The sequence below is a fragment of the Chanodichthys erythropterus genome, chromosome 16 (genome assembly GCF_024489055.1).
Source record: "Chanodichthys erythropterus isolate Z2021 chromosome 16, ASM2448905v1, whole genome shotgun sequence".
Lineage (NCBI taxonomy): Eukaryota > Metazoa > Chordata > Actinopteri > Cypriniformes > Xenocyprididae > Chanodichthys > Chanodichthys erythropterus.
Genome location: NC_090236.1, coordinates 539,132 through 560,622, shown reverse-complemented (window position 1 = coordinate 560,622; position 21,491 = coordinate 539,132). Strand labels below are relative to the sequence as shown.

The window sequence follows — 21,491 nt, the reverse complement described above, 5'->3', positions numbered from 1 at the left end:
TATTTCATCTTTCAATGTTTTGTTTAATAACTTTATTTTGCCATAAATCTTTATTCATTTTTCCTTTCATTTTATCACTGAATTGTCACCTTGGAATTATAAGGTTCTATCTGCATTCTGAGCAGTTTTGAGATATTGAGTTTCAAAGTTTTTGCATCCCATATAGTAAAAATTATATGGGGAACAAGCCTCTTTCATACATGAAAATGACAGTGTTGTGGCAAAAAAATCGACAGCAACTCACGGTGTAAGAAACAAACTCAGACCCAAGAGCCTTTTAACGTTTTATTTCTTGCAAGAAAGATTCAAACAGTCATGACAGCTTCACTTGGAAACCACAGGGTGTAAGAATAACACAATCCTTTTCTTGGGCACCTTTATACTTCCCCTTAACTCTTCAAGGGTAAACTCTCCCTTCCAAATATAGTCATTCTGACCCTTTGTTCCTCCACGAATGTCACTTAAAGATGTTCTTTTTCATATCTTAAAGATGTTCTATTAAAGATCATATCTCTGTCCAGGATATCTTGTACAGATCATAGGTCTGTGTTACCCAAGACAACTCATATCTTTTAGGTAAAAGTCTAACCCACCCAGGTGTATATCTCCCAGATAAGGTTTTGTGTTTCTGAAGATACATAGCACATTATTCAAAAATATGAGTATTACTTAGAAATTTTAAAATTTCCACAATAACAGAGACGTATTCTAGATGTATTCTAACTGTACAATATCAAAATCCTCTCAAATTTGTAAATGGGGATTTTTGGAACGGGTCAAATGCAGATGGAACCTTCTATTGCTAAAAAAATCACTTTTCGCATGGAATTATAAGGTTCTATCTTGCAAAACATTAATTGATGCTGCAATATGTAAGATTTTTGCAGTAAAATATTCAAACACCATATTTTTATATTTTGTTCAGTTGAGTAATTACAAAATCCCAAACTATTTGAAAATCGTGAGAAAATTGCTATATAGGATCCGTGACGTGTGAGTGTCAATGGCGTCATATCCGCGTTAACCTTAGTTACCGCGTAATTCAGTTTTTTAAATTGTAAAATGTAACATTTCATCTCACTTAATGTAGTTTATACACTTTAATCCAGTATAGCGTAGAGCTTTATAGCTACAGCTCAATACAGAGTACACAGGATGGATCAGGAGTTTACAACATAACATTTTTTTCAACTGCTTACACACATTTTTAAAACTTTGCCTCTTTTTTTTACATCTTAAAAGCAAACATTTGTCTTATGTTGCAAACACCTTTGTCATAATATTCTATTTTTGGATATATCATATACACACATTCAAAACTTAAAGCTCTTCTTTCATGAAATCTTATGCACATTTCTGTACAAGAATGAAAGTAATTGGCAGAGAGATGTTGAAAAATTCACATTAAACATGAAAGCAAGATTGAAACAAACTATTTTTTTATGTTTTTTACTGTAAGCATTTGTGGTTGTGAATACAGTATTACACTGTACAAAAAAAAATAAATAAAAAATACATCAACCGTGTGCAGCTGGACAGAAACAATGGTTGTGTTTGAAAAAGGAAATCAAGATACTTCATGTTAGATGATTGTGTGTTACATAGAGAATTGTGTGTTGTGTTTTGCGAAAAGTGTTTTATGAAATTGAAAAGTGAGTCGAAGGCCGAGAATTGGCGTGTTGTTATGGTGTTTTTATTACGTGACAAATAAGGATTTTGTGTGTAAGCAGTTGATATTGCCTATCACATTAATCTGACATTGCTAGCTTTAAATCTAAATCGTTATCACAATGCATTAGCATTGCGCTAGCCTGTTAACTTATCATCTGTGCTTACCATCTTTTTTTTTCCTCTCGCGCACTTCTTTTTCTTAGAGTCCATCAAGCAACTGTGGTAAGTCAGTCAACAAACATAAAGTGAGTCATGTCATCTTCTTCACTGCCTGTCGCATGTTTAGCATAGCCTTCTCTGTCAGTGACGAAGGTTTCACATGTCATAAATGGAGGGAAATAGTCAGGCTGATGGAGAAGATTTAAAAATTAGAGACACACATCCAAACTTTATTCAAGGATAATAAGAATGCAGGGGCTCTAGATACTGTTTTAGATGTGACTAGCTTAGCAAACCCCATACATTGTTCGGTTCTGGCTGTAGAGTAGTGATGTGTCGTTCTTGAACGATTCGTTCATTTTGAACGAATCTTTAATGTGACTCGGGAAGAACGAGTCGTCTCGGGGGGTGATTCGTTCAGTCGCGCATGTGCAATATTCTACAGGTTATGTACTGCTAGTAGTAGTTCACCTGATGATTCAATTGATTAGTTCATTTCATGAGTCTTTCGGGTTTTGAGTCGTTCCTTAATCACGTGACAGGCCCATACGCGACCAATGCATTCTGAGCCGGAAAGAGAATTGATTAGTTCTTTTTATGAGTCTTTCGGGTTTTTGAGTCGTTCCTTAATCACGTGACAGACCCATACGCTATGCTGCAAGCACATTATATTTATTAGTAAATAACGTTAACTCTCCAGTTTTGTTTGAGTTTGTGTTACAACTGTTAAAGCTGAAGTTATCATAACCTTGATGTCTTAAACTAATAATTCAAATTCAAAATGTTATTTGCTTTTAATTTATGTCATTATGTCCTTTTTGAGCAATCTTCTTATACATATATTAGACTAATATGTCAAGTCTGACTAGGAAAAGCAATATAACAGCAAAATCAAAATTGGAGTAAAAATGAACAAACTATAAATACTTTGTATTGTAGGTTTGGATTATTATATTATTATATAGCTTAGTGTTTATTTACAGATAGACAGTCAAAAAGATAAATTAATCAATATTTTATTTATAACAGGACTTTATTTATTTATAATAACACACCACAGATCCCCAAGAAACAGTAACAAAAACAGTGACAGAAATATCAGAAATAGCGTGGGTCTGTCACGTGATTAAGGAACGACTCAAAACCCGAAAGACTCATAAAAAGAACTAATCAATTCTCTTTCCGGCTCAGAATGCATTGGCTTGGTGTATGGGTCTGTCACGTGTTTAAGGAACGACTCAAAAACCCGAAAGACTCATGAAGAGAACTAATCAATTCTCTTTCCGGCTCAGAATGCATTGGCTTGGTGTATGGGTCTGTCACGTGTTTAAGGAACGACTCAAAAACCCGAAAGACTCATGAAGAGAACTAATCAATTCTCTTTACGGCTCAGAATGCATTGGCTTGGTGTATGGGTCTGTCACGTGATTAAGGAACGACTCAAAAACCCGAAAGACTCATGAGATGAACTAATCAATTCTCTTACCGGCTCAGAATGCATTGGTTTAGCATGGGACTGCCTGTCACGTCATTAAGGAATGACTTAAACCCGAAGACTTGTCAGACAAGAGGTGAGGTGAGCTTAATCAGCTTGTCATAAACTGAAGACCCAGGTAAAGAATGAATTAATCATTTCTGAATCTTATAGCATTGTAGTTTTGTATTGTTTGTAGTGGGATCAACGTTTGCATAAGTAGTAGATGTGTTGGGGAAGTAACACGTAACATTTTAATTACATTTTGCTAAAATGAACGAAATGAACGAAATGACTCGAAAAAAGATTCGTTCATTTTGTTGAACGAGACTCAAAAGTCCGAGTCAGTAAAATGATCCGAACTTCCCATCACTAGTAGAGCCCATGCACCATCGTTGGTTTGATTGGTTTGTTTCAGGTTCACGGGCCGTGAATCGTGGCCAATCAGAGTCAGAGGAGGGCGGGACGCCGCCTTCCCAGCTAACACACGACGTAACAGTTACGTAATGTATTCGTACTTTTTGGTAATGTCGTGACTTACTGACAACGTAACTACGACGTCGCATGCCAGTAATTTCATTACCTTCAGATTACCATCTCACAACGGCGTCAGTATACGTTCTCCTAACGTTATAAGATTACCAAGAACGTTCCAGATACGTCCTCTATTCATAATATATTGGTAATTCCATGACTTACTAGTACCGTAACTACAACGTTGTATGCCCGTAATAATATTACCATCAAATAACCATATCACAACGTCGTCAGTACGTTCTCCTAACGTTACAAGATTACCAAGGACGTTCCAGATACGTCCTCTATTCGTAATATAATGGTCATTCCATGACTTACTGGCAACGTAACAGCAACGTCATGTGCTCGTAATTTCATTACCATCATTTACACATTCTTTATATGTTATTATTACCAGAATTTGCAATATAAAACGTGTAATTAAATGTCAGACACAAGACTGAAATGTCCCCTTAAGAAAAAAAAAATGTTTCTTTTCACCAAATCAGAGTATGACTGCTTTACAGCGCGCGCCTCCACAAATGGAGTGCGCGCGCGTGCCCACAGTATGTTGATAAGAGTGTAAAGTTAATTTTTCTGAGAGAAGAATTTATTTTTCCGAGGTGACAACGAATAAATGGCTTTTATAAAAATGTATAAAGTTAACTTTGGAAAGACGCAAAACCTTTTTTTATTGTTATGTTTACGTTAGTGCAGGTGGCCGTTAGAGTTGCCATGGCAACCGGGAAAGCATTCAAGCTGCATTCAAGCAGCGTCAACGTTCCTCCGTGTTTCTCGTCAGTTTTATAGCAATAAAGTTCAACAACTGCGTCAGATTGGTTAAGTAACATTACCCACAGTCTACTTTAAGTACTTTTGTTAATATTTTTACCTCTGTGATTTCCTTGATCGTCTGAAATATATGTTAGCAAAATGTTACGTTAGCATAGCATATGTTTTTAATGATACTGAGAGCAAAACGTCTTGAATGCTTTTATTTTATGTTTCGCTGTAGGCTATATGTTTTTATTTATAGTTTGAGTGTATTTCATTATTTTTATTTGGAGTTTTGTTCATGTTCTGTGTGTTTTTCAAAATAAATGAATTGAATTCATTTCGAGTCTGCATTCATCGCAGCTGTTGGAATAGCCTTTACATTAGTTTGGGCAAATGAGGACATACATTAGGTTAAACTACTGCATAGAAAAATAAATAAATATAAGAATTACCAACTGATGACCAACACACAACTATTGATACACAACGTTGCCACGACGTCGCAGTTACTAACTGGCAACGTCACAAAGTTATACGTTGTGGCGACGTATAGGCACCTTTCACTTTTCCGGTTGCCACGCCACAACGAAAGTTTGGTCACCAAATTACGTTGCAGTTACGTAACAGTCACGTATTTTGGTTAGCTGGGATAGGTACTAGTCCCTATCAATATTTTGATATGACAAATTTGTCCCCACCAATATTTAGCAAGCTCCTTTGAACTGCTGTTTCTAACGGCCAGGACGACGACAGTACAAGAAACGCCGTAATTTGATTGGCGGGGTATCTTACAGGCTACACGCGCGGGCCGGGACTATTTTTGTGCTTGCACTAGCAGCGAGCGGTTGGTGTGTGTGCTAGTGATGGGGTTTATGGCTCTTTGAGGGGATCCGGATCTTTGGCTCTTTTTAAATATTTAGTCAGTTTTAAGAAGCCAGCTTGGGGGTATCTCAGTTTTTCCTGGAAATAATCACTGGGAGGAATGATGAGGTGAGATTTGTATTCAAATAATTAAAACTCGGATATCACACACCAATATCTGAGTTTGAATTATTCGGAAATATTGATTATTACCTCATTTGTCATGTGTGGACTATAATGCACAAATCCCTCTGCTTAGACAGTGACATCACTATTTTGGATTTACCTTTAGTACAAAGTGTGTGTGTGTGTGTGTAAAGCTACGTTGACTTATGTTATTCATACAATACCTACTCACAAATAAACAAACAAAGCCGGCTGCAATGAATTTCTGTGCAAAACAGCTTTTACTACAAACACTTCCACACAAGAACATTGTTATCACACAAGAACATTTTGATAGAAAACAAAAAATATTTAAAGTACATAAAATTAGAATAAATAAAATGGAAATGTCTACATACTATTACTACTGTAAACTTTGCAAATAGGACATCAGCCCCTTCAAGTCAATGAACAATAACAAAGTGGGCTGCAATGAATGTCTGTGCAAAACAGCTTTTAGTGAAAAATTTCAATACAAGAACAGTACGTCATGGCTCCGCTCCTACCCAATGACAGAGGAACGCAGGGTTTTTTCCACTGGAGTACACACGTGAAGGATGCGTGCACAACTAATAACTAATATCATCACGCTATAAAGGGTTGGCCTGCGATGGGTGCGCCCCTCCCCCTATAACTGTTCTGTCTCGCGGAGGCGCTCATTTGTGTGCATCTGTGTGAAACACGCATAGGAAAAAAGAACGACAGAAAGAACGGCTCCCCTCCAGCCGCGACTCGGCTCCCATCGTTCATGTTTATGAGCCGTTCAAAAGAATCGGTTCGTTCGCGAACGTCACAACTCTAGCATGTTGACGACGCCGACGGTAAGTTACCAGGGCTGTCTCTCTGCCACATACAAAGGCCAGAGTAAAAACATTTTAATATTCCGTTTTAACTATAATTAGCTAGCCCCACAAATAAACTAGCAGTAGTGATGACCAGGCTTTCAAATGCAGATTCTACTGTGGGAAATAGTATTAACTGGTGATAGTACCCACCAAAGCTGAGACCAAACCTACGCCCATGTATTTAATATTTAATCAAAATATAGTACCTATGTGAATAAAATAAACAACTATTTGTTATGCTTAACCAATTTAAATAATTGCATCATTCAATACTATAGAATTAACAATAGACTATATAAAAATGGAATAAATACATTACTAATAATAAAAATGTTGTTAAATGTTTTACTTAAGAAATGTTTGTAGATATTATGTCATTTACAGTTATTTAGGTGTGGTTTCACTGTTTGGATGGTGTTACTGCAAACAAATATTTTAGCCAAAATCTTTGTTCACAACAAATGACAATTTACAATTTGTTTAATTTATAATTACTAAGTTATGGATCTGTTCATTTAATAAGTTAATAAAATATGGTTCACATCTCACAAGAGCTTATTTTTTTGTGGTCTCAGTCACACTTTGTTGGCCTATTTATTATTGTCATAGCTGTGTATTCAATATGACCACTTAAGTTGTGATAGTGAGAGACTGCATCTGTTCACACTGATTTTAATAGCAGAGATCTTATTATAATGTCCATTGGTATCAATCTTAATATTTTTATGAAAACATGTTTTAAGTTATGATATACCACCACTGGCACGCCATCGGGACTGTGGTCATCGTAACCCCGAGGGGTGTGACCCCCGCTGCGGCAGGCGTCCCTTATTTTTCTGTATTGAGGGTGGCAACCCTAACTGTAGCAGCCACTGAGAATCCTGATGAAACTGCCCTAGTTATTGCTTCTATTACTAGGGAATGTAAAAATAGAGGCACCAGCTACCATAGTCACAAGTTTTGCTGGAAGTGGCTGACATCAAAGCAAATTTAAAAGTGCTGGCTAATGCTATTAATGCTAACTCTAAGATTATTATTCACGTAGGCACTAATGATGTCGGACTTCCCCAGTCAGAGATCACTAAAATTAACATTAAAGGTGCCATCGAATTGAAAATTGAATTTACCTCAGCATAGTTGAATAACAAGAGTTCAGTACATGGAAATGACATACAGTGAGTCTAAAACTCCATTGTTTCCTCCTTCTTATAAATCTCATTTGTTTTTAAAGACCTCAGAAGAACAGGCGAATCTCAACACAGACTGTTACGTTACGTTAGTATGTTGCTAATGTACTGTTAAATGTGGTTAAAGTTACCATCGTTTATTACTGTATTCACGGAGACAAGAGCCGTCGCTGTTTTCATTATTAAACACTTGCAGTCTGTATAATGCATAAACACAACTTCATTCTTTATAAATCTCTCCAACAGTGTAGCATTAGCTGTTAGCCACGGAGCACTATCAAACTCATTCAGAATCAAAGGTAAACATCTAAATAAATACCATACTTACGTGATTAGACACGCTGCATGATGAACACTTTGTAAAGATCCATTTTGAGGGTTATATTAGCTGTGTGAACTGTGTTTATGCAATGATAGAGTCGAGAGCTTGGGAAGGGGAGAGCGAGAGCAAATAAAGGAGCCCAGCCTGAATTGCCGCATTTCTAATTATGCCTCAAAATAGGCAGTTAAAAAAATGTATTAAAAATTTTGAGCTGCAACTTCACAGACACATTCAGGGGACACCTTAGACTTATATTACATCTTGTAAAAAAACGTTCGATGACACCTTTAAAGATGTGTGTGAACTCACAAGCATGATGTCAGACACTGTAATTTGCTCTCTGTTCATCGGAATGATGAGATACTTAGCAGACTATCACTCAATGGCTGGCTGTCTAAGTGGTGTCCGCAGAATAATATAGGGGCATAGCCCGACAAAGTAGAACTGTCTGACAGAGTGGGAAGAGCATGAAGGGCTGGTCACATTAATGGTGGGACTGAGGGATCAATGAGGGGTTGAGCTTGGCCAAGGAAGGCAAGGCACCATCTATTGGGGAACAGGAGTGTGTGTTAGGGCAGCCTCTGTGGCCATGGCAGGCATATATAAAGGCTTAGGGATAGGAGCAGACTGAAACAGCCTCCAAGGCTATTGGAGTGCACCCTGGGCCATGCACTGGGCCGACTGGGGCAGACTCTAGGATTGACTTTGTAGGTGGTAGTGACAGGACTGGCAGGGAAGGTCAGCAGGTCTGAGGACTGCTGGAGAGAACTGAACTCCAGGACAGCCTCTGAGGATTAGTCTCTGTGGCTGCGAACACCTTAGCAAAGGCCCCCATGTCCAACCCCTACTGCATGCAACGTCAACTGCCAAATCCGGCCCCCCAGAGATTTCCATCCGGCCCCCAGAATAATTCTGAATTCAGGAATAGACTTGTAAGAGGAAAAAGTTTAGGGCTGGTCCGAATACCATTTTTTGAGCTTCGGAGCTTAGGTAGTAATGAACGACTCTTCGGAGAGAGGGGCTGAACATATTTTTCTCTCTAATAAAGGCAGGAATCTGTGTCTGTATGTCCGTTTGCATTTTTATTATTTCGAGAACCGTTCATCCAATCGACTTCCCAAGGGAGTGCAGTGTCGCATTTGGTGCAATATAGATGGACACGCGAGACGCGACACATTCAGAATTAATAAACTTTTAGTAAACTACAGTCAGAACAGCGCGAGCGGGAAGCGGCACCTCATGCGGGCAGGGCTTATGCTCCGAGAACGGACACTGCACTAGTGATATAAAACGCACACACACAGGTCTGTTAAATTAAGCAATACTTTTAAGGTAGTCTAATATTTTTCTGACTAACAAATTGGCACGGTAAGGGTAGATTTAAATAAAGAAAAACGAAATTTAAATAAAGAAAAAACGAAATTTAAATAAAGAAAAACGAAATTTAAATAAAGAAAAACGAAATTTAAATAAAGAAAAACGAAATTTAAATAAAGAAAAAACGAAATTTAAATAAATAAAAACGAAATTTAAATAAAGAAAAACGAAATTAAGTTAAATTAAAAACGAGATTTATTAGATTGATAATAATGGGTAAAAATGCTAATGCATTTTGTTTCTATTATTCTATTTTCCACAATGTCAAAGCAACAAAACACAAGCTCAGACATGCACTTCGGTCCATACAAACTCCGCTGTTCTGCGCTCTAGCCAGAGAACACTCCCGTTGCTGGAACACGCGTCGGTTCTATTTCTAGCATGCAGGCGTTTTCCGCGTGTCTGTGTGCAAACTCCAACCTGTTAAATATGGGAGCCGAAATAAAAACGGACACGCCACGCAGCTGAGACGCTCACGCGGCCAGTGTGTCGCCGGCCTTATTCAAGGGGGAATGAGAACCGTTTCGCGGGGGATCCCAGGTGTGCAAAAAAAAAAACAAACAAACAAACAAAAAAAAAAAAACAAACAAAAAACGAATATTCGAATGTCTAATTTTCAAATCGAATACCAACCCACCAAACAAATATTTGAATATTCGGGTCCGTTCCATATTTATTTATTTTTAAATCTGATGAAAAAAAAAAGCCTTCTGAAAAGTAGCTTGTGCCATAATAGCCTGCCTTCAGTCAAGAATGACGATAAATGCGTAGCTCTCATTGAACATCTTTTATTGTTTCACATGCTCATTTTTTCACAAATGTCAAAATTTTCCTTGCCTGGGATTAGCGCACAATTACGTGACAGTGATGGACAGCTTGACAGTCTCACAAATATGAAGCCTAAAATATCGCTATCGCCCCCTGGTGGCTTGCTGCAGTACAGGTAATATGTAAAAAATAACATGAATTTGGAATTAGAATTAGTATATCAAATAATAACATATTAGGATACAATTCGAATTTTATTTTATATTACGAGTATCTGGCCCTTACAATGTCTGCAGAGAAAAATTCTGACCCTTGGACAAATATAGTTGATGACCCCTGCCCTACTGGCAAAGAGCAGCCAGCCCCTTGTGTTGGGGCATTCGCTCCTGGATAGTGGCAGGTGGGAGAATAACAATGCTCATCTCACTGGGTCCTCCTCTAGCTGGATTGTGATTGTTTGCATAACTTTCTTTTAAAAATAGGTTGGGACAGGAATGTGTGTGGTGGTGGTGGGGGGTGGGGGGGGGGGGGGGGGGGGGGGTCAGTGGTGGCTGGCAAAAAGTGGTGGGGACATATCCCACCCGTCCCACCCACAAATTATGCCTAAGATTCTGATGTCAGGTTTGCGTTAACACAAAGTTTATTAAATAACAAGGGAAGAAAACAAAAGACAACCAGCTGGTCGCCGGGCCCTGAGGAAATCTCCAACTGGCAGGATGAAGGCATAGGCACGGTCAGAAGAATTTGTTATTATTTCAGGAGGAGAGAAGAAGGGCTAGACATGACCTAATACAACGCAAAGTGCTTCACAGAGCCCATTTCACTAATGCTAAACTGGCTTAAATGTTTCCTAACAATCTCCAGCCGATCATCTTCACATGTTCTGTTCTTGTCCGATGCTAACGGACTACCGGTTTGTCGTTTTTAGAACATATTTTTATGCTATTGAAAAAAATGACATACAGCACCTTTAAGTCCATGGTTCTCTGATGTCGGTTAATTGAAATGAAGTGAAGTGACACGTGGCCAAGTACGGTGACCCATACTCGGAATTTGTGCTCTGCATGTAACCCATCCAAGTGCACACGCACAGCAGTGAACACACACACCCGGAGCAGTGGGCAGCCATTACTGCGGCGCCCGGGGAGCAGTTGGGAGTACGGTGCCTTGCTCAAGGGTCTCACCTCAGTCGTGGTATTGACAGTGGGGAGAGCACTGGACATTCACTCCCCTCACCAACAATCCCTGCCGGACCTGAGACTCGAACCCATGACCTTTGGGTTACAAGTCCGACTCTCTATCCATTAGGCCACGACTGCCCCTAATTGTTACATGACATGCAGGTAAATGGTTTTTAAAAAAAATAAAATAAAATATGATTGAATTAATAACTTCATTAAATTCACAAACCACCTGCAGTTCCATCATGAACCCCAGTCTGGGAAACACTGACATAATGTAATATATAATGCACTTCATGTTGTTATAAAAGAATAGAATATATTTTCTTTCTCTTTGACTTTGTATTTTTAAAACAATATGGTACAAGATTATCCTATTCAATGAGTAAGGTCAAAAGTAATGTAAAAGTAATTAAAAAGTAGTCAGATTGTATTACCTTAAATGTGTAATGTAATGGATTGAATTGTTACTAACTACTATTTTTGTCATTTTGGAATCAGCAACCGACTACAATTTGTAAATAATCTACCCAGCCAGCACTGCGATGTAGTAAGACTAAATAGGGGCCTTTGTTGTCTAGCATATACTTTCATGACACAAGGGGTTATTTTTAATAGTAGTGCAATATTGTCCATTCTGGAATGTAAGTGCAGTTCTAGTTTAAAAAAAATGAAACGATCTATCTATTCATTTTCCAAATCAATTGGATGATCATGGGATCGCATGGATTCTGATTGATCAATGTAAAAATGAGAATATGTCTACAATATGTCTTTTATCCATAAATGCATGATACTAATAACTTTGTTTATTAAAATAAATTAATACATTGTATCATGGTGATCTTCACTTTAGGTTGATTTTTATTTCTGTTAATTGCTTTTTTAAAATGTGTAGATTTTATTGTTGCATATCTGTCCCAGAGTTTCAGTCAAACTCAAAATCTATAGAAATATAAAACTATGACCGAAATAAACGAGCCATTTAAAGATTCAATATCAATTTTACACAAATTATGATGATCATGTGATTAACCAATTTCTAAAATAATTTATAGCAGGGGTGGTTTTATTATAATATATTTTTAATAGTCTTTTTTCACCTTTATGAAGTAGCCATGTGGATTTATTAACTACGAGACCATCTAGTTGGAGTGGAACTATGCATTACAGTGGTGCTGCAGCAGGACTGGACATTCCTGATTCATACAGTAACACCAGAGGACATTTATAGTAAATCATATGCATCAGTTTATTAAAGAGACAGTTAAAGACAACTAAATCAGAATTTACTAAGAAAACAAGGTTCATAAACAAAAGTCAAAATGCAAAAAGAAAAAAAGGTCCATGAACATAAAATACATGAAAATGCTCTACTGAAAGAGAAACGGAAACCTAGAGCCCTGTGAAATCAGTTGTAATTTTTCCCAAATTAAGTTATATTTTTTCACCAATTATTTTTATTATTTCATTTTAATTTTTCTGGATTTTCTTTTTAATGGTTAAAAAAATTACTATTTTATATAATGGTTATAAAACTTAATATTTTAAAAGGTCAACCAAAATACATTTTAGGGCCCTAAGAAATCTTTTTTCCCCAAATTCTGTTTTCCCAAAATTCATGTTTTCTACTTTTTGTTTATCTGGATTTCACTTTAATGCTTTAATTAATTTTTAATAATCAAAAAGCATCCATGATCCATTTAATTTATAAAACTTTACCAATGTAATAATTTAGTAAAAATGTACATGTATTAATACATGTACATGTATTTTTTTTCCCAAATTCCATTTTATTTAAAAAAAAAAAATAAAAATAAAAAAAATAAAAAAAGTTTCTTTCTAATGGTAATTTATTTTTCCATATTTTTTTTCTGGATTTTCTTTTTAATGTTTAAATTAAATTTTAGTAATCATGTCTAATTAATAGAAGGCATAAAACTGTTAACAATTTATTAAAAGGCTAACAAAAATACATTTTAGGGGCCTATGAAATCCCTTGTTTTTTTCCAGAATTCAGTTTCCCAGAATTTGTGTTTTCCGCTTTTTGTTCATCTCTATTCTGCTTTAATGGTTCAATTCAATTTTAATAATGAAAAAACACATCAAATTTATTGAATTCATAAAACTTTAACAATTTAATGATTTACTAACTTTTTTTTTTTTTTTTACAATAATAGGGCCCTATGAAGTCAGCTGTATTTTCCTAAATTCCATTTAATTTTCTTTCCCAAATTCCATTTTTCCCCATTTAATTTTTTTTCTGGATTTGGTTTTCATTGGTTAAATAATATTTCAGTAATCATATCCAATAACTGAAGTTATTGCCAAGAAAAAAAAAAAAGACACTGCAATTTTCATGGATTGAGCAGCCTGAGTCAGTAGACTGCAGTGATTTTATCTTTCTTAAAGGGATAATTCACCCAAAAATTAAAAATTATCCCATGATTTACTCACCCATTACTAAGCCATCCTCGGTGTATATGACTCTTCTCTCAGATGAACAGAATCAGAGATATATTTAAAAATATCGCACGTTTTCCACTTGCGGTGGAAGAGTATCCTGTGACCTGACGCACAACGTATTGACAACAGGAGAACAGAGGATAGAGCAACAAAAATTATGTCTAAAATTATCATTTTTAAAGAGAAATGTTGGAGGATTTCGATATAAGAACAGGAGCTTAAATTTGTTTACACAGCCCTATTTTTTTTAACCACGAGGGGTGTCTAAGCTTACAATACTCCAACATCCTGAGTCATACATCGTGTCAGAGGATTACTCATTTGGCACGCAAGTTGACTTTCGCATTCTGCGAACGGTCTTCCACCAGAAGCTAGTTATTTGAGTTTATAAAGTTTCAAATATGGGTATTTTTCTCACAAAAATGCATCGCTTTGCTTTAGAAAGCCTTTATTAACCTCCTGGAGTCGTATGGATTACTTTTTTTAATGGATGGATGCATTATTTTTGGCTTCAAAACATAGCCCCTCCATTCACAACCATTACAAACCTTGGAGGACTAAGGATATTTTTAAATATATCTCCGATTCTGTTCATCTGAAAGAATATACACCTGAATAGGCTTGAGAGTGAGTAACTCCTAGGATAATTTTCATGTTAAATGTTCCTTTAATAAGTGAAGATTATAGAACTTTTACAATTTTAACAACAATTCATGTTTAATGGTTTAAAAAAAAAAAGTATTACTCAAAAAGCATGTCTAATCAGTTCATAAAACTTTTTAAATATACTTTAAGAAATTCTGTGTTGTTTTGAATATGTGTAGTACATTAAAGTGCACCACTCACTCACACAGAGACATGCAGAACATGCAGACTTCATATTTCAATAGCAATCGATTTAATATTCACATACACTAACAATTTGTTTAAGTGTACGGCACTACTTTTGATTTTTGATTTGACTCCAAGATTTTCGCATCATGGAAATCACAGGGCCCTAGAAAACCAATTTCATTAAAACATGGAAATGTTTGGACCGGAGGATGAACTTTGCTCAGTGTAACAACTTTGGACAATGCTGTTTTTTATGAATCTGTAGATTACTTGATGTGGCAAAACCCTTGCCACACTGCGGGCATTTGTAGGGTTTCTCTCCGGTATGCACTCTCTCATGATCTTTCATGTGTCCTGAATGAGTGAAGGTCTTCCCACATGTAAGGCAGTGAAACAGATTCTCTCCAGTATGTATTCTTTCATGCGCTTTCAGGGACCCCGAAACTTTAAAACTCTTATCGCAGTATGAACACTTGTAAGGTGATATTCCTGTATGGGTGTTTTGGTGTTGTTCCAAATAGTTGGCTCTGCTAAAGGCTTTCCCACATTCAAAGCACACATGATCTTTCATACCAGTGTGTGTTTTGTAGTGGTCTTTTAAATTGTGGAACCATACAAAGCTCTTATCACAAAAAGAACATGTGTAGGGCCTCTCATTTGCATGTACTTTCAGGTGTCTCTTTAGCTGTGATGCAAAAAAAAAAGTTTGGCTGCACTGATCACAGCTAAACGGCCTCTCTCCAAAGTGATAAAGCAGGTGTTTTTTGAGCAGTGATGCCCCAGAGAAACTCTTGCCACACTGAGAGCAGTGGTGTAATTTCTCTCCAGAATGTAGTTTTATATGACTCATGAGGTTTCCTTGATTTGTGAAGCTCTTCCCGCACTGCTGACAGATAAATGGCTTCTCTCCAGTGTGAACTCTCATGTGACTCTTAAGGTGGCCTTTTTGAATGAAACTCTTTCCACACTGCTGGCATTTGAAAGGCTTCTCTGCAGTGTGAATTCTAATGTGATCAGTAAGATGTCCTCTTTGAGTGAAACTCTTGCCACACTGGTCACATCGGTAAGGCCGTTCTCCGGTATGACTTCTAATGTGATCCTTAAGGTGTCCATTGTGAGTGAAACTCTTATCACAGTAACGGCACGAGAACAACTTCTCTCCAGTATGAATCCTTATGTGATCACTAAAGAGTTCCTTACATGTGAAACACTTTTCACATTGAGGGCAGGTGAATGTTTGAGTCGGTGGGGAAGATTTTTCTCCACTTATGAAATGTACCTGATGCTGATGTTCATTCAGTTCTTGACTCTCCTCTTTCACCTCCACAAGTTCTAAAATGGGGATAGTAAACAAACAAAAAAAAAAGGGGACAAAATTTAATCAACAAATCTGGCTGATATTATAGTAAATGTATTGAATGAGTTTACGGAGTTGTCTAGATTTAACTGTTGAACCAGGGACAATTAGTAGACATCAGTGTTTATATTTGAACTATAAACTTTTATTTCAGTACTTCTGTGATAATTTGAATTATTGTAACAGAAATAACCAGGGGTGCCGTTAGCGGGGGTGCAGAGTATGCCAGGCATATGGGCCCAGGATGCTAGGGATGCCCAAATCAGGACTTTGGATTGTGTGTGTGTGTGTGTGTGTGATTTTCTTTTACACATGAACACGTTAACTAATAATATTGTAGTAAAATACAATTAAAATCTGTGAATTATAGAATGTAAGAAGCGAATGTAAGCACGCTCTGGGGAACTCTCTATATTCTATGGGCTCTACATAGGCTATTGTAGCCACCAGCATGAGATATTAAGAACATTAATTTTAGAATTGGCGACGCATCATTTAGGCACACAGGCAGAAATGTATCGCGTTTATTTCATTTTTCCTTTTTATTCAAAATATTGAATTATGGCTAACTATATCATGAATTATAGGATATATTCTGATTGTCAAATATGTGGATTTTAGTGTTTTCCTATCCGTTTTGTTTGACAACACTTCGAACGTCAACAGGAAGTTACTCCACCCAGGATCACAGAGCACCTTTAATTGCGCCCCTGGAAATAACAATACTGCACTCTAAAAATGCTGGGTTAAAAACAACCCAAGTTGGGTTGAAAATGGACCAACCTGCTGGGTAGTTTTATTTAAACCAACTATTGTTTAAAAATTGCTATATAACTAGCTTAAAATGAACCCAAAATAGTTGGGAAATTAAAAACCAGATGCAATTAGAGGCAACAATAATAGACAAAAGGTGAAGTTTATTAATAAGCTTTAATATTTTATTAATGTAAATTTAATAGTTTATTAATATAAATGTTTATTGTTTAATAATTATTCATTGAACAGTAATAAATGTTCATTTCCAGCATACTTTGGGTTCATTTTAATTAAGCAATACAGTAATTTTTAAACAATAGTTGAGTTAAATAAAACTACCCAGCAGGTTGGGCAAACATTTAACCCAATCGCTGGGTTAAAACAACCCAATTGCTGGGTTTGTCCATTTTCAACCCAACTTGGGTTGTTTTTAACCCAGCATTTTTTAGAGTGTGTGTGACGTCAGAAACCCTTTCTTCCTAAGTTGAATACGGAAGGCATAGGACGTAGCTTAAAGGGTTAGTTCATCCAAAAATGAAAATTCTGTCATTTATTACTTACCCTCATATCGTTTCACACCCGTAAGACCTTCGTTAATCTTCGGAATACAAATTAAGGTATTTTAGTTGAAATCTGATGGCTCCGTGAGGCCTCCATAGGGAGCAATGCCACTTCCTCTGTCAAGATCCATAAAGGTACTAAAAACATATTTAAATTAGTTCATGGGAGTACAGTGGCTCAATATTAATATTATAAAGCAACAAGATTTCAAAACAATGCTTCAGGAAGCATCGGAGCATTGTGAATCTGTGTGTCGAACCTGCAGTTTGGAGTGCCAAAGTCATGTGATTTCAGTAGTTTGGCGGTTTGACCCGCGATTTGATTCGATACACCGATTCATTTATGCTCAGATGCTTTCAGAAGCATTGTTTTGAAATCGGCCATCACTAAATAAGTCGTTATTTTGGGGGTTTTTTTGCCGCACCAAAAGTATTCTCGTCGCTTTATAATATTAATATTGAGCCACTGTACTCACATGAACTGATTTAAATATGTTTTTAGTACCTTTATGGATCTTGACCGAGGAAGTGAGACCTATGGAGGCCTCACGGAGCCATCGGATTTCAACTAAAATATCTTAACTTGCATTCCGAAGATTAACGAAGGTCTTACGGGTGTGAAACGACATGAGGGTAAGTAATAAATGACGGAATTTTCATTTTTGGGTGAACTAACCCTTTAAACATTTTGAACTGCCAGAGGATTTACACTTTCTTCGTAAATTGAATGCGGGAGGCAGTCTGGCGGAAGCTAGAAATATCACCCACCAATAATCGTGTTAAACAATCATGATTTCAATATTAACCAAAATTTTTACAACCTTCTGTCTTTTTGGTCGCTTATCTGGTTGCGATCACATAAAGGTCCAGAAATCTAAAAAAAAAAAAAAAAAAAAATCTGAGGATGTCATTATATTAGCTATATCAATACATCTGCCCTTTCCAACAGACACAAGAACGCGCAGACAACCTAAAGGCACCATTAATTCAAAATTGACCATTTTTATTTTTTAAAGAATATTGCAGTATTTATTATAGACTAAATGATTTACCAGTGCAAGTATTTTTTTAATTAATGTGCCTAATCTTTAATCACAATAACTCCCTCTTGCAGCGACATCGCTTCTCGGATGACGACGTGTTGCATGAGGTCGTACTACGTTTTTTTTTTTTTTTTTTTTTTTCTTCATTTGAGAAGCCATTGTGGAGACAAATCAGGTCCTCCGTCGAATTCGGGTCTCTGTTAGTACCCCAAGCGATCCCATTGGCTCAAATTACTTTTAATGGGTACTCTCTTTAGCACCCATTTACAATTCTCATAGAATCATGTTATGATAAATGTTGTTGACCATGCCTGTATTAGTTAGCTTTTGTACAAGCATTGCATACAGATGCCCGATTATGGCAAATCCGTAATGCAAAAACTCAATCAGCCATACATAAATTATCAAGATCAGTTCTAGTACAAATAATACCAGTATTTATAATTAACACGTCTGTAAATTAGCCTAATTATCAAGTGTTCCTAAAGACCTTGGTTAGCTGGTCCATGTGTATTTAGGGTTGAAGATGAACTTTGCAAGAAAGTAAATCTCCAGAACAAGTAACACCCCTGAACTGTGATTAACAACAGCGCCTCATATTTTCTTACTACAGCCAAGAAATGTGAAGAAGCGTGCGATGATTTGATATGAACGGACACCAACCTCTTTGTTCCTCAGTATCTTCATCTTTCACTCTGCATTGTTCTAGATCACTCATATCTACAATCTCCACTTTAATAAACTCCATCATTACAAAATTGTCACACATATTTGAGTTGTTAATCCCGGAGATCTCTCCGCTCATTTTGAGTCTTCGTCAAGTTTAAGACAATGCAAATCTATGCATTATCGCAACGTCTCTCAACGATCCCAACTCGCTTCCGCTACTACTCCTTCTTCTTCTTCTTTTTTAACGGCGGTTGGTATCCATCTTAATGGTGCATTACCGCCACCTTCTGTTCCGGAGTGTGGATCAGTCAGTAAATTCACAATATAATCTAAAAAATTTTCAGGAATTGAGGGGGTAGAGTAAAGCCCAGTATCCCTTAAAAAAACCCAACAATTCTCTCACCTGTGCCCTATCATTCATCCCAGCTAACCAAAATACGTGACTGTTACGTAACTGCAACGTAATTTGGTGACCAAACTTTCGTCGTGGCGACGTAACTAGTTACGTTGTGGCAACCGGAAAAGTGAAATTCCCGGATACGTTGCCACAACGTAACTTTGTGACGTTGCCAGTTAGTAACTGCGACGTCGTGGCAACGTTGTGTATCAATAGTTGTGTGCTGGTAATCAGTTGGTAATTTTTATATTTATTTGTTTTTCTATGGGCGGACATGCAGTAGTTTAACCTAATTTATGTCCTCATTTGCCCAAACTAATTTAAAGGCTATTCCAACAGCTGTGAATGATGAATGCAGACCTCAAAATGAATTAAATTCATTTATTGTGAAAAACACACAGAACATGATCAAAACTCTAAATAAAAATAATAAAATACACTCAAACTATAAATAAAAACATATAGCCTACAGCGAAACATAAAATGAAAGCATTCAAGACGTTTTGCACTCAGTATTATTAAAAACATAGCAAAATGTTACGCTAGCATAGCATAACATATTTCAGACGATCAAGGAAAGATACCATATAATCACAGAGGTAAAAATATTAACAAAAGTACTTAGTAGACTAATGTTACTTAACCAATCTGACGCAGTTGTTGAACTTTATTGCTATAAAACTGACGAGAAACACGGAGAAACGTTGACGCTGTCCTCTCCAGCAGCTTGAATGTTTTCCCGGTTGCCATGGCAACTCTAACGGCCACCAGCACTAACGTAAACATAACAATAAAAAAAGGTTTTGTGTCTTTCCAAAGTTAACTTTATACATTTTTATAAAAGCCATTTATTCGTTGTCACCTCGGAAAAATAAATTCTTCTCTCAGAAAAATTAACTTCACTCACTTGTCAACATATATGGGCTCCATTTGTGGAGGCGCGCGCTGTATGTCACGTCACTATATAAAAAGCAGTCATCCATATTCTGACTTAAGGGACATTTCAGTCTTAATTACACATTTTAAATGGCAAATTCTGTTAATAATAACATATAAAGAAGGTGTAAATGATGGTGGTAATGAAATTACCAGCACATGACGTTGCTGTTACGTTGCCAGTAAGTCATGGAATGACCATTATATTACCAATAGAGTACGTATCTGTAACGTCCTTGGTTTTCTTATAACGTTAGGAGATCGTACTGACGACGTTGTGATATGGTAATTTGATGGTAATAATATTACGGGCATACAACGTTGTAGTTACGTTACTAGTAAGTCATGGAATGACCATTATATTACGAATAGAGTACGTATCTGGAACGTCCTTGGTAATCTTATAACGTTAGGAGATCGTACTGACGACGTTGTGAGATGGTAATATGAAGGTAATGAAATTACTGGCATGCGACGTCGTAGTTACGTTGTCAGTTAGTAAGTCATTAAATTACCAAAAAGTACGAATACATTACGTAACTGTTACGTCGTGTGTTATCTGGGATACTTAGTATTGTTTTTAAAGTGAGTTTCTGCACCTACCCAGCAAACACAAAACGTTTTTACAACTTTTCACAACGTTGTATTTTGGTTGCAATTAGGTAATGTTGTAGTACAACGTTTTAAAAACGTTTTAAAAACGTTTTTTAAAATAAAAAAATAATGTAACCAAAATAAAACGTTTTAAAAACGTTGTGAAAATACCAAGCTGGTATGTTTTCTTTAAGTAGTCAAAAAAACGTTAATATCACGTTTGTCTACTACGAAAACGAAACTATACCAAATTGCAACTTTTGGGAGACGTTTTATTCAGGTGTTAAAATAACGTAATCTGCACGTTGGAATACGACGTTTAAAAAACGTCATGACAGTACCAAAATACAACCATGTCAAAACAAAGACTATGCTAGGGCCAAAACACATACATTCTGTTTTTTTTTTAATTATTTGTTGTGCAATAGCCTATAGCCTACTTTTATTTGTACACCACGTTGATCATTTCTGGTATATAAAACATATGTTTTCTTTAGTCAAAAAGAAAAAAAGAAAAGAAAAAGAAAACGTAAGTATTCTAAAGCTATATTATATTATATTAACCCCCCCCCCCCC

General features: G+C 36.5%; 1 protein-coding gene across 2 annotated transcripts; it reads right to left on the bottom strand.

The window, feature by feature from the left end:
• Positions 1–12,558: 12,558 nt before the first annotated feature.
• On the bottom strand, positions 12,559–19,198 carry LOC137002502 (zinc finger protein 180-like). 2 transcript variants are annotated; one of them, XR_010891879.1, is made up of 3 exons: positions 18,983–19,198; positions 18,098–18,150; positions 15,800–15,935 (listed from the first exon to the last, which is right to left on the bottom strand). XR_010891879.1 is itself a non-coding variant. In XM_067362204.1 (2 exons), exons 1-2 carry the CDS (start codon positions 19,122–19,124, stop codon positions 14,824–14,826), a joined length of 1,254 nt encoding a protein of 417 aa, XP_067218305.1. In that variant the 5' UTR covers positions 19,125–19,198; the 3' UTR covers positions 12,559–14,823. The 2 variants fall into 2 exon arrangements, 1 of the variants encoding a protein (XP_067218305.1); XM_067362204.1 differs by lacking the exon at positions 18,098–18,150 and having other exon boundaries at positions 12,559–15,935.
• Between the last annotated feature and the right edge of the window lie 2,293 nt (positions 19,199–21,491).